Source organism: Saccopteryx leptura, chromosome 6, assembly GCF_036850995.1.
Source record: "Saccopteryx leptura isolate mSacLep1 chromosome 6, mSacLep1_pri_phased_curated, whole genome shotgun sequence".
Lineage (NCBI taxonomy): Eukaryota > Metazoa > Chordata > Mammalia > Chiroptera > Emballonuridae > Saccopteryx > Saccopteryx leptura.
In genome coordinates, this window is record NC_089508.1 from 192,862,399 (window position 1) to 192,879,895 (window position 17,497).

At 54.4% G+C, this 17,497-nt stretch overlaps 1 protein-coding gene across 3 annotated transcripts in view; it reads left to right on the forward strand.

Moving 5' to 3' along the window:
- The first annotated feature begins 1,190 nt into the window (after positions 1 to 1,190).
- The window catches only part of MMD2 (monocyte to macrophage differentiation associated 2), a 35,038-nt gene continuing 18,731 nt past the window's right edge, over positions 1,191 to 17,497 (forward strand). For all 3 annotated transcript variants that reach the window (XM_066344431.1, XM_066344430.1, XM_066344433.1), the window contains exon 1: positions 1,191 to 1,313. In XM_066344431.1, coding sequence (XP_066200528.1) covers positions 1,267 to 1,313 — 47 coding nt within the window. In that variant the 5' untranslated portion in view covers positions 1,191 to 1,266. The remainder of the gene's footprint in view (positions 1,314 to 17,497) is intronic.

Here is a 17,497-nt window from a genome sequence, read left to right on the forward strand (position 1 = left end):
CTACCACTGAGCCAACCGGCCAGGGCCCACCCCCACCTCTAATCCATCAACAGTGTCTGGTGGATTTTACCTGTGAACATCCCTAGGTCCCTTCTCTGGTCCCCACCTTCAGCCCTCCCTTCCTCAGCCACAGCCCCTCATTTCCCCAAGCCCGGCTGTGGCCTCTGACTGCACCAACCTGCAGCCCTGGTCCTCACCAATAATAGGTGTGTGTGCCCACCAGTGCCCACATTTGGCTGCAGAGAGGAGTTAGAGGGAGTCTCTCTCTCTCCTTCATCTTGTTCTAGCACCTTTGGGGGAGGGTGTGAGTGGGATGATTTTCTGAATGTGTAGTAAGATCTCAAATCAAGAATTGTTATAAAAAGTAGCAAGGAGCTGGGGCTTGGGAACAAGAGGCAGGGGAGGGGAAGGGAGGAGAGGGGCGGGGAGGAGAGGAGGAGGAGGAGGCGTGTGGGTGGGAAAGAGGGGCTTGCCCTTTAATTCTGGGATCTGTCCTTACCCGCTGAAGGCTCCTGCCTCCAGCAGCCTCCAAGGGTTTCACCCCTTCCAGTCGGTGGCTTCTCATAGCCAGAATCCTGACCAAGGTCTCCTAAAGGAGAAAGCTGGATTTCGTCGGAGACGCAGAGGGCCTGGGCACATCCTGGGTACCCTGAGTCCTGGCAACCAGATGGTGTGCCCGTGTCTTGGGGTCCTGAGGGTCCCCAGCGTCACAGCCTCTGGTGGGGGATGGTTCCCCAGAGACGGCAGTCATTCGCAGCGGATCACTTCGGGGTCATCCTGCCTAAGGGACCAACCAGGCAGCCTGAGCTACAAGTCCGCTCCCGGACAAGGACCCGCGCGCAGGCAGTGTCCGCTGCCTTCTCGATTTAATAATCTATGGGCGGGGTGGGGGGGTAGGCACGGGGAGAGAAGGAAGGGGCTGCATTCAGGACCCCCCCCCCCCGACTTTCCCTCTCACCCCTCCCTCCCTCCCTCCCTACCACCGGCGAGCGCTAGAGGGGTCCGCCCAGCACAGGGAGGACACCAGGGCGGCGGGGACTTAAGGCGATTGGCCCGGAGCCCCCCGCCCCGCCCCGCCACCATCTGGTCGGGATTTGCATCGGCGGCTCCTGGCACTCTTGCTGGGCTCCGGCCAGCGGCACCCACCCCCACCCCCCACCCCCCGCTGCCTCCGCCCCGCGCCGGGCGCCCGCCTACCTGCTGCGCCCGCGGGCCGCCAAGTTCGCGTCCTCGGAACCCCGGCTGGACGCCGATGGAACCTCCGCGATGTTCGCCCCCCGGCTCCTGGATTTCCAGAAGACCAAGTACGCGAGGTGAGCGGGGGCGCGGGGCGCGCGCAGCAGCCACGGCTCTGTCGCTGCCCTCGCCGCTGGGAGCATTCCAGTCCCTAAAGGGACTCTAACTCGCCGCGAGAAACCAGACACCAGACGCCGTGGTCTTTGTCAGCGTCTCGGCGCCCAGCTTTGCGCCCTGGACCCGGAGTGCGCGAGGGTTCCCAGTGCCCCTCTTAGCGAGGTGCCTACCCTGAGGCGAGTCGCTTCACCGCTCTGAACCTCAATTTCCAAGTGTGCAAAACGGGGGATAATGACAGAGCCCCCACCCCTGGGGTCCCCGCGAGGATTAAGTGAGATGATCCCTAGAAAGCACTTGCACTGAGCCTGGAGCAGAGTGATAGATAGCTCCAAGTCTATCCGGCGTTGTTGTTCATGATAAAAGGCGTTGACCCATCCCTCCGGCCACCCTCCCCTCCCGGCCCGGCCCGGGTCCCTCCACGCCTGTACCCCAGCCCCACCCCTGACCCCCCTCATAGCAATCAGGAAGAATGGATAGGTGCTCTTTTCAGGTGTGTAACTGAGGCTCAGAACCTGGGAAGACCTGCCTGTCCATGGTGGTGGCCTTTGCACAGAGTGAGGTCCGTGGTCCCCCGAGGCTGACTTTCTTCTCCTTAAATGGTGATGACATAGTCCCAGGGGATCGCTGAGCAAGAAGCCAAACTCCTGTCATTTCGGTTCCTCATGAACGGGCAGTGGGGGTGGGGGTGGGGGCAGGCACTGTTATTAAGTTCCTCTAAGAGTTTGGGGTGGGTGGGCTTACCCAAATGCCGGCATGAAAACACATTCCTGAAGTTGCCCCTCAGCCCCTAGGGGTCTGGGGAGGAAGGTCCAGCCTGGGGGTGCAGCCTTGGCCTCTTCCTTGCTGGCAGCAAGTTTTGGGAGGGGGGCACCCCATCCTGCCCTGACCCCTCACCTCGTACCCTCGCCCTCAGGTCTCCACCTCTGGGTAGAGTGGCAGGAGGTGAATTTGAGCTGTGCCAGTATCATTTTGATATCCATGTCCACTGTCTCATTGTTGAGGGTCCCCGATGCATTGAAGTTTCTACAAGTTCTGGTCAGATTGAGCACAGTTGACCCCAGAGGCCCCCACGGAGCATGACATGGGGACAGGGAAGGTGGGAGGTAGGGCTGGTCCTTCTCCCTCAGGCTCACGCTCCATTTCTGGGGGGGGGGGAGGCATGTGTGTTCTAAGTGTCTCCTTCATAAAGTTGGGGAGTCCTGTGGGGAGAGGGGCCACACAGAGGAAGGATGTAAGAACGAGTTCCAGCAGATTTTTCTCTTGGGCAGAATGTGGGAGGGGTAGGCAGCACAAATCCACAGGGTCCACTGAGGTGTGGATAGTGGATGCTTGGACTTTCAAAGTTGTCAAGGGTCTTTCATGCTGTTGTGAGATGTGAGTTGATTGTTTGGCCAAAGGGGAGCGGAAAGCCTAGGGCTGGAGGCTACAAGGGAGATGGGCGGGGAAGGAGCTCTGAAGCCTCTGCCAGGGACTTTTGCTTGCCCCACACCTGCTGTGTGATCTTGGGTAGGTGTCTTAGCCTCTCTGGACCTTAGCTGATTGATCTGCAAAGGCAGGAGGGTTGGTCTAAATGACCTTTCGATTTGGACACAGGTGCTGCCTGCCCTGTGACTGGAATAGAGGTCCCCAGCTGGGCTGGGGCTGGACGCGGAGTTCCTTCTTTCATGCTGGGGCTGATGCAGCTTCTCTGGATGATGACTCCAGTGAGGAAGTGGAATGCATTGATGGGAACTATTTCCATTCCCCGCATCGTGGGGCCCTTACTACCGTGCAGTCCACACATCAGGTCCCTCATAAAGGCTTTGTGATTGCATGAATTTAATAGCTTAACCCAGTTCTGTCGAATAGAATAGCGTACAAGCCACAGATGTAGTTTTAAATTTTCTAGTATCATTCAGGTTACTGTGTGGCTACTTTTCTACCTCATTGTCCATAGAAAGGTTAAAAAAAAAAAAGGTGAAATTAATGTAAGAATGTATTTCAGCTAACCCTTTATATCCAGTGTTTTTCCTTTTAGCATGGAACCAAGATAAACAAAATTATTCATGAGCTATTTTACTTTTTTTTTTTTTTTACTGCAAGTCTTCAAAATCTAGCATGTATTGTGTAGTTACAGCCCATCTGCATTTGGACTAGCTATGTTTCAAGTGCTCAGCAGCCACATGTGGCCAGAGGCTGCCATGTTGAACAGGACAAGAACATTCCTCAGGGTGAAAGATGGGTGTCGTCTGCTAAACTGGAGTTCTGCAGACGGGGTGGCTTTTAAACAACAGCAAGTTGTTTCTTACAGTTCTGGAGGCTGGAGCTCTGAGGTCAGGGTACCAGCATGGTTGGTTTCTGGTGGGGGCCCTCTTCGGGGTTACACACTGACGACTTCCTGTATTCTCAAGAGGTGGTAAGAAAAGGAGCCTCTGGCCTCTTCTAATATTTTTTATTTTTTATTTTATTTATTCATTTTAGAAAGGAGAGAGAGAGGGAGAGAGAGAGAGAGAGAAGAGAGAGAGAGAAGGGGGGAGGAGCAGGAAGCATCAACTCCCATATGTGCCTTGACCAGGCAAGCCCAGGGTTTCAAACCGGCGACCTCAGCATTTCCAGGTCGACGCTTTATCCACTGCGCCACCACAGGTCAGGCTGGCCTCTTCTTATAAGGGCACTAATCCCATTCACGTGGGCTCCACCCTCATAATCTAATTATATCCCAAAGGTTCTACCTTCAAATACCATCATACTGGGGATTAGATTTCAACATATGAATTTGGGGGGGGGAGGGGAGGACACAGTCCTTAGCAATGTTCCTAGTTAAATGTTGTGTGACATTGCAAAGAAATGCTTTCCCTCTCTGAGCCTCAATTTCTCAATGGATGATTCAACCAGGTGATCTTTAAGAATCTAACCTAGAGACCTTAAATGGTTTATGTACCTCAAGAGACATACTTATCATAAAGCTAAAGGAATTAAAAGACAGGGTAGTGTGGGTGCAGAGCAAAGCAAATAGACCAATGGAACAGAATAGAGAGACCAGAAAGAGATTCATGCATATAAAGACATTGACTTCGCTTATCAGAGGTGGCATTGCTGATCAGTGGAGGCAAGGATGCTCTGCTGAATAATTGCTACTGAGACAACTGGTTATTTGGATGGCAACAATGTAATTGGAGCCCTACCTCACACCACACAAGAGAAGTAAGTACCCCTAGCTGGATTAAAAGTGAAATAAAGTAAAAAAAAAACAACACACACAAAAAACCCAAAAAACAAACCTTGAAAACTTTTAGAAAACACGAAAGAATATATTTAGGACTTTGTGATAGGTAGAGATTACTGAAGGCACGAAAAGTATAAACCAGGAGTTGGGAACCTCTTTGGCTGAGAGAGCCATGAACACCACATATTTTAAAATGTAATTCCGTGAGAGCCATACAACGACCCATGTACGTTAGGCATTATCCAATAAAAATTTGGTGTTGTCCCGGAGGACAGCTGTGATTGGCTCCAGCCACCTGCAACCATGAACATGAGCAGTAGGAAATGAATGGATTGTAATACATGAGAATGTTTTATATTTTTAACATTATTATTATTATTTTTTTTATTAAAGATTTGTCTGTGAGCCAGATGCAGCCATCAAAAGAGCCACATCTGGCTCGCAAGCCATAGGTTCCCGGACCCCTGGTATAAACCATAAAAGAAAAGATGGATAAACTAGACTGCACTAAAATTAAGAATTTATTTCTATTCCTCAAAAAAATGCCTTGTAGAACGGAGACGAAAAGCCCCGCCCTTGAAGGACGTATTTGCAACACACTTCGCCAACAAGTACTTATATAATCTACAGTTAGGAAAAGACAAATAATCCAATGGAAAATGTAAGGGCAGTTCTTTTGCAGAAGGGAGAAGACAGCTGAGCAGTAGGCGTGCCATCACTGGTAAGAAAGGAAATGCAAAGTAAGGGCACAGTGAGAGACTGGTTTTACCACTCACTATAGAAGAAGGGTGACAATACTATTAGAGTACTTTGGAAAACAGAAATGACCCTGTACACTGGGGCAGGAGGAGCACATCCTCACACCCAGCCGGCCGTTCTCTTCTGGGCGTCTACCCTAGAGAAACGATGACAGGCGCACCAGGGTGAGTGGACAAAGATCTCGGTAGCATTGCTCACGGCAGGCAAGACCCGGAGACGACCCAGGTGTCCCGTCGTTGGTAGAATGGCGTGTAGTCACACAATGGAGTGATGCCCCTGCCGTGAAGGGGAACTCCAGTGCCCGCCAGCAATGCGGGGACATTGAACAGAAATGGTAAGAGACAGCAAAACACAGGAGAAAGTACGAGTCCAATTGTACAACGCTCAAAAACAGGCAGACCACAACTGGATGGTTTAGGAATGCAGAGGCAGGTAGGTAAAAAGCCAGCCCATGGTTGTTGCAAAATCAGGTCAGTGGCTACCTCTAAGAGACGGAGGGAAGAGGTCAAGATTGGGAAAGATACACAGGGTGCTTCTGGGTCCTGGCAGCTGTCTAGTTCTTGACTTGGAAAGAGAAACGAGCTGGATTCTAGGTGCCTGAGCAGATAGCACATAGTCTCACGTTCCCTGTGCAAGACTAATCCACGTGGCCACTTTGCTGCAAGGGAGGCTGGGAAGTGTAGTCCAGCCACCTGTGCGTGTCCACTCCTGTCTCCTCCATGCCTGGAACAGCTCCTGGCATCTACGTCGGTACCGGTCAGAATCTGTTTGATGAACACTGGCTGTGTGGCTTTGGGCAAGCGAATTCACCTCTAGAGACATGGGTCCCCTCTCTTGCTTCATGCAATGTCATTTTAAACAGGGGCCATTATAAAAAAAAAAACATGATGGTTTAGGGCTCCCTGGGACCTGGAGCTGGAGCCAGGTGGGCGCTGGCGGCTTTGCCTCTGCAGGGCGGCCCCCTGTTCTCGCGCTCCTGATCTGCCTTCCTCACCCTGGTCCCCCCTCCTGCTCTCCTAACCACGGTTCCTTAGTCTCTGTCTCCATCCTGCATTGTGCCATATTTTTCGCTCCATAAGACGCACCTGACCATAAGACGCACCTAGGGTTTTAAAGGAGGAAAATAAGAAGAAGAAGAAAAAAAATCTGAACCAGATGGCGTGTTAACATATTTAATAAAATATAGCACAATATTTCAACCATGTAAACCCAACAGCAATATGAACAACCGTTAGCGCTGTTACTAACAAATGAGAAGAGACTTGAATGTTCAGATACTCTTCTTAGTTGTCCGGGCACCCCAGGAACTCATCATCGCTCCCGTTAGAATTTAAGAAGCTCAGACAGATGGCGGGGTCCCACGTGCCACCGCCACCGTGGCGGGGTGTGATTACGCCCCCACTGGCGCTCATTCTACTTATGTTTACCGGCGGCACAGTGCCCCGCAGCAGCTTAAAAAAAAAAAAAAAAAAGACGCACGGGCATTTCCTCCTCCACTTTTTGGGGGAAAAAGTGTCTTATTATTATTTTTTTTTTTTATTCATTTTTAGAGAGGAGAGAGAGAGACTGAGAGAGAGGAGAGAGAGAGAAGGGGGGAGGAGCTGGAAGCATCAACTCCCATATGTGCCTTGACCAGGCAAGCCCAGGGTTTCGAACCGGCGACCTCAGCAAAAAAAGTGTGTCTTATGGAGCGAAAACTACGGTCATCATGGCCGTCCCCCGCGAACCTGGAGGCAGTGGAGAGAGCAGGTGAGTCTTCTCCGCGGGGCCTGGTAGTTGAGGGCACAGAGATGTTTGCAGTAGAGGAGCCCCGTGGGTGGCCTCTGCTGTCAGACCACCCGAGTTGGCGTGAGCCCCGCCCCCCTCACCTTGGCTGTGTGGGGTCTTGGATATGTTACCTGGCCTCTCTGTGCTTTCATTTCCTTTTCTGGAAAATGGGTAATAATAATAGTGCTAACCTCGCTGGGTTGATTGAATCTCTGAGCTCCGGTTTCCTATTCTGTAACATGCACAGAATAAGAGACACCCCCCACTGGAGAGTTGTTTTGGAGGACGGCAGGTGTCTGGCCTAGAGCTCACAGTGAGAGCTCTGATGGTGTGTTGGTCTATCGTCCACCCCGGCCCCTGTGGGGGGGGCGCCCTGGAGCTGGTCCTTTAGCTTCCCTGAGCGCGGGGTCCTCCATGGCTGCATGAGGGATGGCCCAGGTGCATGCTCTCACTTGAGCACGGGATGTGTCCTGTTGGACCACAGGGGCCTGGTTGGTCGCGGAATGGACAGTGAAGAATTCTGGGCCCTGGCCAGTTGGCTCAGTGGTAGAGCGTCGGCCTGGCATGCAGAAGTCCCGGGTTCGATTCCCAGCCAGGGCACACAGGAGAAGCTCCCATCTGCACCCCTCCCCCTCTCCTTCCTCTCTGTCTCTCTCTTCCCCTCCCTCAGCCAAGGCTCCATTGGAGCAAAGATGGCCCCGGTGCTGGGGATGGCTCCATGGCCTCTGCCTCAGGCGCTAGAATGGCTCTGGTTGCAACAGAGCGACGCCCTGGATGGGCAGAGCATCGCCCCCTGGTGGGCGTGCCGGGTGGATCCCGGTCGGGCGCATGCGGGAGTCTGTCTGTCTCTCCCCGTTTCCAGCTATAGAAAAATACAAAAAAAAAAAGAATTCTGAATGAAGCAGAGTCATTGCCGACCCCCCCACACACACTTAGCCTTACACCAGGACAGGGACCTACACCCTCCAGTCCCACTTTTCAGGGACCTTCCCACAGCTCTGTCACCAACCAGACAGAGAGAGCACGGGAAGCCACGATGGGGTTTGGAGAACGCAGTGGCTCCGATTTTGATAATCACGGCTTCGGCTGACGTCTTTAGCTGCGGGTGGAGCAGGAGAGGCCGTGGGCACAGTTGGGGCTGTGGTGGTCAGATCAAGAGGTCAACCAAGAAAACGTTCCCTCCCCCACCGTGGACCCCTGGCTGCACCAGATAGAAATCTGTATTCTGATGGTTCGTTAATTCAGGCCTAGATGTCAGGTGACTATGTGGCCAGGTGAGGGTGTGTGGTGCAGAAGTGGGTGAAACGGGGAAAATGATGCTTTTCCCCTGTAGGGCTGTTGGGAGGACGGTGTGAGGAAATGCATGTGACCTGGCCACAGGGGTGCCCATGACGTGATGGTCAATGGCGCAGGATGGGGCCGGAGGCCCGGGGATCGGTCAGACAGATGTGCGGGAGAAACAGGAAGTGGGATTTATCCAGAAGCCCGCCCTCGGCAGGCAGCAGCGCAGAAGTGTACCTTCAGGTCCTTCCAGACAGAGTCTGCCCTTCCCGGCGTGTCCCAAGTCCCCTGTACTCGAGCAGGTCCTGTCCCTTTGCTGACCATTCCTCAGCCAGACCGCAGGCCGCTTGGAGCAGGGGTGGGCAGACCTGTCCATTGATTGGACACCTGCCTAGAGTTAGTTGCTCAGTGCCTGCAGGTGCACACCTCCAGGGGGCACCTTTCACATGCAGGGTCACGTGCGGCATGGCTGTGCCAGGGTTCCCCGGACCCGGTAACCCGTCCCACCTCTTGCTCAGTTTCCCCTTTCCGTTTCTGGCTCCCTCTCTCCTGGGATTTTGGTTTCAATTCCCGGGTGGCAGCGGCCCAAGGGCTGTTTTTCCTCCCACTCTGTTTCCCAGAGACTGAGCCAAGATGCTGCTGTCTGCCTTCCAGGAGCCGTGAATTCATGAATGGACACAAAGAGTCCCCTACGGCCAGGCTGGAGTGGGGGAGGCTCCGAGCACCGGTGGGGCCAGCTCGGCCCTGGACTGTCCTTGCCTCTGTCAAACAGACAGACAGACGGACAGACAGGCCCCCTTTGTTTTCTGGACAGATCTCTGGAAGTCCTCTGTTCTGCTGGGGATGGAGGGCTGCCGCCACCAGGCACCAGCCCAGCCAGGAAAGAGAGGCTGTGGGTGCTTTCCTGGGGCCTGGTTTCTCTCTGGGTGTGTCCCCCACCCCGCCCTGCCCCGCCCCGCCCCGCCTCGCCCCAGGCCCAGCCCTGGACAGGGAGAACTCGCAGAGGCTCAGAGGCTGGGCCTGGCTGCTCCCGACTGGAAGGGGGTGGGGTGGCAGGAGGGGGTGCAGCTGTGTTGCTCTCAGCCCAGGCCGCAGGGACAAGCCCTGGTCAGGTGGGATCAGCAAATCCGGCCCCTGCTGGGGCAGAGATGCAGCAGCAGGGTTCTGTGGAGGCCCCAGGGCAGTGGTCGGGAAAGGACACCTTCACAGAGCCTAGCCCGCTGGGAGCCTGGGTCTGCTCCAGCTTTTAACCCTTTAGACCTGTGTAGTCCCCCCCCCCTCCCCCAGGAAAAGCGGGGCCTTCCCATCACAACCCACAAACTCAACCCCCTTGTGGAGCCAGCACCCAGGTCACGACGCTCACTGTTGCCAGTCCCTGGAAACCCCTCCACGTCCCCGTTAGTCACTGTCCTGCTCCTACAGGTAGCCCCGTTCTGGCTTTTATCCCCAAAGCCTCCTGTTGCTGGTTCTCAGAGTTCTTGTACATAGACCCAAAGCCTGTACGGCCACTTGGTGTTAACGTCTGCAATGCTTCCCCGTCCTCGTGGCGCGTGGTTGAGTCCTCTCGTTCCCTTTGTGGTCTGGTGTCCGCTCCGTCCAGGGTACACGTCCAGTCCACGGTGCCACCGTGCCACCATGCGTGGGCCTCTGGGGACCTGCCAGGATGCTCTGGGACCGGCCTCTCCCCTCTCCCTACTCAGACGGGGCAGGTTTGAGAGTGTTTGGTCTCGAAAACTGATTTTAAACATTTAACATGTTTTGGTTTTATTTGACTTTAAAAAGGATTTTTAAAGTGGAAATGAATATTGTAGCCGGAGAAGCAACACAGGATATAAAGAGAGAGAGAAAAGGAATATAAAGAAAAAAAAATAGCCTGACCAGGCAGTGGTGCAGTGGATAGAGCGTCGGACTGGGATGTGGAGGACCCAGGTTCGAGACCCCGAGGTCGCAGCTCGAGCGCGGGCTCATCGGGTTTGAGCAAAGCTCACCAGCTTGGACCCAAGGTCGCTGGCTCGAGCAAGGGGTTACTTGGTCTGCTGAAGGCCCTCACATATGAGAAAGCAGTCAATGAACAACTAAGGTGTAATCACAACGAAAAACTGATGATTGATGCTTCTCATCTCTCTCTGTTCCTGTCTGTCCCTATCCCTCTCTCTGACTCTCTCTCTGTCTCTGTAAAAAAAGAAAAAGAAAAAACCCAACATGTTTCCCTTCTCCCCACCCCCTCTGGCCTCCGGTGCTCCCTTGCACACCTCCCGCTTTTCCACGTCAACCTCACTGAGGTGGTGTAACCTTGGGCAACACGTTTGTCCCGGCTGGGTGAACCTACGTCTCAGGAGTCGGTCAATTCCAGAAATTCCGAGGTGTTAAAGGCTGGACTGTTTCCATCTGCTGTCTTGAGTCTGAACGACTTAATCCATGCTCCGAGAAGACGGATCATTCAGTTACCTGCCAGGAGTCACCTGCAGCAGGCCTGGCTTTGCGTGGGTACCAGGAAGACCAGCCGAGTCAGGGCCCGCCCCCTCACGTGCAGTCCAGGGGTCGCGACAGACCCGGAAGACCCGAGGACACGTCCCGTGCCTCGTGATAGGGGCCGCCCAGGCACTTGTGGGAGGCCAAGGGCAGGAGCCACGCTGCCCAGGAGCTCTCCGGCGAGGAAGGGGATGGGGAGAGAAGGATGAGAGAGTCTGAGCTTGTGCAGTGGCCTGGCAGGGGGAGGGGAGGCAGCTCGGACTCAGTCTGCACGGGAGGGGGGGTGAGGGCAGGGGTCAAGGAAAGCTTTGGGAGGAGGGAGGCTTGGACCTGCGTTCTGCAGGCTGAATAGGAGCTCTCCAGCTAGGAAGAGGGAAAGGGGCTTCTAAGCAGAAGGAACAGTATGTGGAAGGCGTAGAGGCATGCTGACTGGGCCCCAGGGAGGGCGCCCCACGGCTGAGCAGAAAGGGCAGGGTCTGAGTCAGGGACGGGAAACAAGAGGCGGAGTCCCCGGAACAAGGGACCTTCTAGCCTGTGCAGAAGCTGCCTGGCGTCCTGTCCTTGGCCTTGGCACAGGCGCTTTTGCTTGGGGTTCTCCAGGGCTTTGCCTTGGCCTTCGAGACCCGGGAGTCTTGGTGTGGGTTTTCCAAGGTGGGACGGATTGGCAAAGCCAGGGCTCAGAGGCACTGTGGTTATGGGCCACTTGTGGTCAGGGCTACACTGACCCCTGGCCACTGAGGCTATGGTTTCAGGAGCTGGGATCGAGCTCTGTCCCTTCCCTTCCTTTGCCTCCAGATCCACAACTAGTCCTCCATCCTGGAGAGAATGTCCAGATACTTTATACTCGAGTGTAAAAGGCTGACGTCAGAACCTTTCTCATCAGAACCATGGACAGGGCTGAAGGGGAACCGTGGCTGCGATGCCAGGTATAAAAACCAGGAGTCAGAAGGTCTGGGTGCCGGCCCTGGCTCTCCTGCTTCCTGGTTCGTGGCTTAACTTCTGAACCGCGGTGTGTGATGACAACTGTACTCTCAGCCCTGCTCCGTGTGCGGCGTTGTCACGAGGTTCAGAGAGGTGGAGGGCAGCGACAGCACCTGGGGAACCCCTCAGCGAGGGCGGCAGCCTCCTGCCTGCCCCGTGCCCGTGACAGACATGGCTGGCTCATCACGGCATTCCTTCCCCAAGAGACCTTTGCAACACAGCACTTCCGGCAGCCTCGGCCAGCCGGCCGCCCCATCGAGTTGCCGTGTGGGTTGAATCCTGTTTGCTGTCCGCCCCTCCCCCCCCCCATGCTGAGCCCAGTGTTTGTCTCTTGGTCCTGAGGTCCTGGGTGGATAATATCCCATTGTATGGATGTGGGGATGGACCCCGTTTTGTCGATCCATCCATCTCCCATCTGTTTTCCAGGCGATTCTTTTTTTTTTGTTGTTTTTTTTGTTTTGTTTGTTTGTTTGTTTGTTTTTATATTTTTCTGAAGCTGGAAACGGGGAGAGACAGTCAGACAGACTCCCGCATGCGCCCGACCGGGATCCACCCGGCACGCCCACCAGGGGCGATGCTCTTCCCACCAGGGGGCGATGCTCTGCCCCTCTGGGCGTCGCTCTGCCGTGACCAGAGCCACTCTAGCGCCTGGGGCAGAGGCCAAGGAGCCATCCCCAGCGCCCGCGCCATCTTTGCTCCAATGGAGCCTTGGCTGTGGGAGGGGAAGAGAGAGACAGAGAGGAAGGAGGGGGGGGTGGAGAAGCAAATGGACGCTTCTCCTATGTGCCCTGGCCGGGAATCGAACCCGGGTCCCCCGCACGCCAGGCCGACGCTCTACCACTGAGCCAACTGGCCAGGGCCTTCCAGGCGATTCTTAATGTGTGACCGGGATTGAGAACTGTGTTGGCCTGACCGCTTGTAGCCTCCTCTTCCCATCGGGAATAATAACGTCTACTTTGCGAGGGTGGTGTGGGCTTTCAACAGGACACTCTTGTGAAGGACTCGGTGCTTGGGCTCTTTGGGGGAGTTTTCTAGGCAGCGGTGAAAAGAACACCCATCCTGTGAGAGCCACCCTGTGGCGGGCACCCCGGCGAGGGGCTTTTGAGCCCTATTATTTCATGGTGCCTGCAGGCAAGGTCGTAAGTATCTCTTTTTACAAAGATGGAAGCTGCAGCCCGGAGACATAGTCATTTCCCATAGGTCACCCAGCGGCTAAGCCACTGTGCACCCTCCCAGCTGGGCCTTTTTCCAAAACCCCTGCCTCTCCAGTTCAGGATGGGAGTTCACCTTCTTCCTCGTCTCCCTGCCAGCACCTGCCTCCAGATCCCTGGAGGAACCTAAGGGTGGGACCCCTCCACGTGGAGTCGCCCTCCCACCCCCATCACATGCTGCAGCCACAGAACGGGGGGGGGGGTCCGTTCTCCAGAAAGGAAGCAGGAAGGCCCGTGTCCCTCCACTCACCGCCCCCCTCTCCCACTACCACCTTTCATTTAAACCAGCAATGGCCCTGCTGGAGACATCTACTGTTCTAGGAGAAGTTTCCCACCATCTTGAAGGCTGCCTGCCTATCTGACTGCCGGGGCTGCTGAGCACATTCTCAATTTTATCTGTGCGTTTCAGCTGGGAGACAGGACTGCATTGTGCCCCTGCTGGGGAACGGATAAACGGGCCCTTATAGGTCCCCGCACAATGGCATGTTCTCACGATGAGAAGGAAGGGGGCCTCTGAGAGAGCTCGATGAACCTCACACACAGTGAGCCCAGTGAGAGAAGCCAAGCGCAGAAGAGAGAGAGAAAGACACGAGAAGAAAAGAGGAGGGGAGGGTTCAGAGTCATTGCCAGGACGGGTCCTGTTCCACTCGGGAAGGGCCGGCTTCTTACTGTCCGAAACAAGTTTGTCTTGAATGCGTTTTGTCACTGCTATTTAAAAAAATAATAATTTTTTTATTGATTGATTTTTTTTCTTTTCTTTTTCTTTTTTTTTTTTTTGTATTTTTCCGAAGCTGGAAACGGGGAGAGTCAGACAGACTCCCGCATGCGTCCGACTGGGATCCACCTGGCACGCCCACCAGGGGGCGACGCTCTGCCCACCAGGGGGTGAAGCTCTGCCCCTCCGGGGCGTCGCTCTGTTGCAACCAGAGCCACTCTAGCGCCTGGGGCAGAGGCCAAGGAGCCATCCCCAGCACCCGGGCCATCTGTGCTCCAATGGAGCCTCGGCTGCGGGAGGGGAAGAGAGAGACAGAGAGGAAGGAGAGGGGGAGGGGTGGAGAAGCAGATAGGTGCTTCTCCTGTGTGCCCTGGCCGGGAATCGAACCCGGGACCCCTTGCACGCCAGGCCAACGCTCTACCACTGAGCCAACTGGCCAGGGCCTTATTGATTGATTTGAGCGAGAGAGAGAAAACATCAATGTGTTGTTCCACTTATTTATGCATTCATTGGTTGATTGCTGTATTCCCCTCACCCCCCAATCAGGGATCGAACCCACAACCTTGGCCAACACATTTTTGAATAGAAAAATAAGAAAATCCCTGTGTGGCATTCAAAGCAGTTCCCTCTCACCTAAGAAGGCACTTGGATTTGATACAATAAGTTCTCTTTAGAAGTGAAAAAAAAAAAAAAAAAAAGGCTTCGGACTACTACTGTATGACTTCATTTATTATGTGACCTTCTGGGAAAAGCCAAGTCTGTGGGGACAGAGAACAGAGCTGTGGTGGTTGGGTCTGGGGAGGGGGACCTGAGGACCAAGGGGACATGAGGGTGTTTGGGGGAGGGATGGAGGAAATGTTTTTTCTCTTGACTGGGGTGCTGGTTACACGGTTCTCTACATTTGCAAGGCTCCTAAAACTAGGGCAAAAAAAAAAGAGAAATTTGACTGCTGTAGGTGCATTAAAAGATAAACTTGAAAACAAATGAATTCGCTGTCCTCTTAAAATGCCTGTGTGGAGTTTCATGAAGAAAGAAATGACGCTTCTCTTTAACACGGCGGCGTTAAAGAGAAGTTCTTGGTTCTTGCAGGTTGTGGGAACGGGATTTCTTGGGCATTTGCCCCGGCCTCAGGCCCTGTCTCCCGGCCTGGCCTTTGTCACTCCGGAGCATTCAGTAGCTGCCAGCATACGGTTGGGGAGGAGGGGGGGGGGGACAAGGAAAGTCTTGTGGAGACCAGAAATAAATGAATAACTGCTCCTCCTGGGTTCCCACAGCAACCATGACATCACCCTCGAACCCTTGTGGCTGGCACGGTGGGTGGTGGCTTTTATGGTGTTTGTTAAAGGGCCAGAAGCAGAGAGAGCAGAGAAAACGGCCAGCCGGTGCCTGGTGGTGCTGAGAGACCCGCTCCCACCACTCCGAACAAAGGAAGGGCCTTAGCTCTAAGGAAAGGCCTTAGCTCCGTCCTAGCCCCCCCCCCCCCCCAATGAAAACGAGTGTAAACTGGCACAGTCCCCTGGAGGCTTTGGGGCAGAATCTCAAAATTGACACTGTATGGACCCTTATCTCTAGAGCTGTGCTGACAAAGGATGACACCCACATAGTGCCTTTTAAAGCAACAATCATTCCCTCCCAGTTCTGGAGGCCAGAGAGCAAGGTGTGAGGAGGGCTGGTTTTTTTTCCCCGCTGAGGCCCAGAGGGAGCGTCTGCCCCAGGCCTGTCTCCCGGCTTCTGGTGGCTCCCGACCACCCCTGGCGATCCTTGGCCCGGCCCGTGGACACATTGCTCCAGTCTCTGCCTCGATCCTCACGTGGCCTCTGTGTCTCCTCTCTTCTTATAAGGACCCCCACCCTATTGGATCAGGGCCCGCCCCCTTCAGTGAGACCCCATCTTCACAAAGTTTACCTGCAGCAACTCTGTTTCTACATAAGGCCACAGTCTGGGGTTCTGGGAGTCCAGACTCCAACATCAGACTTTTTAGAGAACAGAATCCAACCCGTAACACTATTTTTCTTGTCAATACATAGTGTTTAGTAAGCCGTCGTGGCCGCTGACAACTTCCTCCAGGGCCACCTGTGAAGAAGGTGGGCCGATGGGCTTGTTGTTTCGGCCTCCTGGGGAGGCCGTGCTTCCCTGGGCTCCCCATTTCCAAGGGGTGGGTCCCCCAACTTCTCTGTGACCATAAGGCCAGTGTTTAATCTGCTCCTGCATTGTGTCCGGACCCTGTGGGAGAAGGAGCACCTCCATCTGTCCTTCCCCTGAGCTCCAAGAGCACCCACCACCACCCAGCACATGGTTGATGCTCAGCAGACGTTCCCTGAGAGGGTGCAGAAATGCTCAACAAACTTTGTCAATGATATAATGTGACGAGAGCATACAGAAGGTGCTCCATAGATGCTCCGTGCACTGTACTGGCACGGGCCCTGTATACAGAAGGTGCTCCATAGATGCTCCGTGCACTGTACTGGCACGGGCCCTGTATACAGAAGGTGCTCTATAGATGCTCCGTGCACTGTACTGGCACGAGCCCTGCATACAGAAGGTGCTCCATAGATGCTCCATGCACTGTACTGGCACGGACGCTGTATACAGAAGGTGCTCCATAGATGCTCCGTGCACTGTACTGGCACGGGCCCGGCATACAGAAGGTGCTCCATAGATGCTCCATGCACTGTACTGGCACAGGCCCTGTATACAGAAGGTGCTTCATAGATGCTCCGTGCACTGTACTGGCACGGACGCTGTATACAGAAGGTGCTCCATAGATGCTCCGTGCACTGTACTGGCCCGGGCCCGGCATACAGAAGGTGCTCCATAGATGCTCCATGCACTGTACTGGCACGGGCCCGGCATACAGAAGGTGCTCCATAGATGCTCCATGCACTGTACTGGCACAGGCCCTGTATACAGAAGGTGCTCCATAGATGCTCCGTGCACTGTACTGGCACGGATGCTGTATACAGAAGGTGCTCCATAGATGCTCCGTGCACTGTACTGGCACGGGCCCGGCATACAGAAGGTGCTCCATAGATGCTCCGTGCACTGTACTGGCACAGACCCTGTATACAGAAGATGCTCCATAGATGCTCCGTGCACTGTACTGGCACAGGCCCTGTATACAGAAGGTGCTCCATAGATGCTCCGTGCACTGTACTGGCACGGGCCCGGCATACAGAAGGTGCTCCATAGATGCTCCATGCACTGTACTGGCACAGGCCCTGTATACAGAAGGTGCTCCATAGATGCTCCGTGCACTGTACTGGCACGGACCCTGTATACAGAAGGTGCTCCATAGATGCTCCGTGCACTGTACTATATCAAGCCTTTTGTTCTGAGCCATGCGCTCATTTCTCATATTTTGTGGGTCTTCATAGTTAAAATTGAGATCTTGGAGAAAATCCTTTTTGGTGTCTCAGTTCCCATTGACAAGGAGTTCGAGAACCTCTAATCTACGGCAACAAAGTGGAGGGTGGGGGGCGTTTCCTTGGGGAAGGTGCCACCTGGGGGAGGGTGGAAGGGCACTTTCTGAGGGGTGGGCAATGCGCTCTGGCTCCTGGGCGGTGGTCACGTGTGCGTGTGTAAAAATTTGTCAAGCCACGCCCTTGGGCAAATATACTGTGTGTCAGTTATAGGAAAGAAAATGAAAAATAAGAAATGGGAATGCCACGCCCCAATATTGAGCGAAGTTCTGTAACCATATGGGGATTAGGCACAAAAGATGGGATAGTACAAAAAAAAGGTAACAGAGAGAAG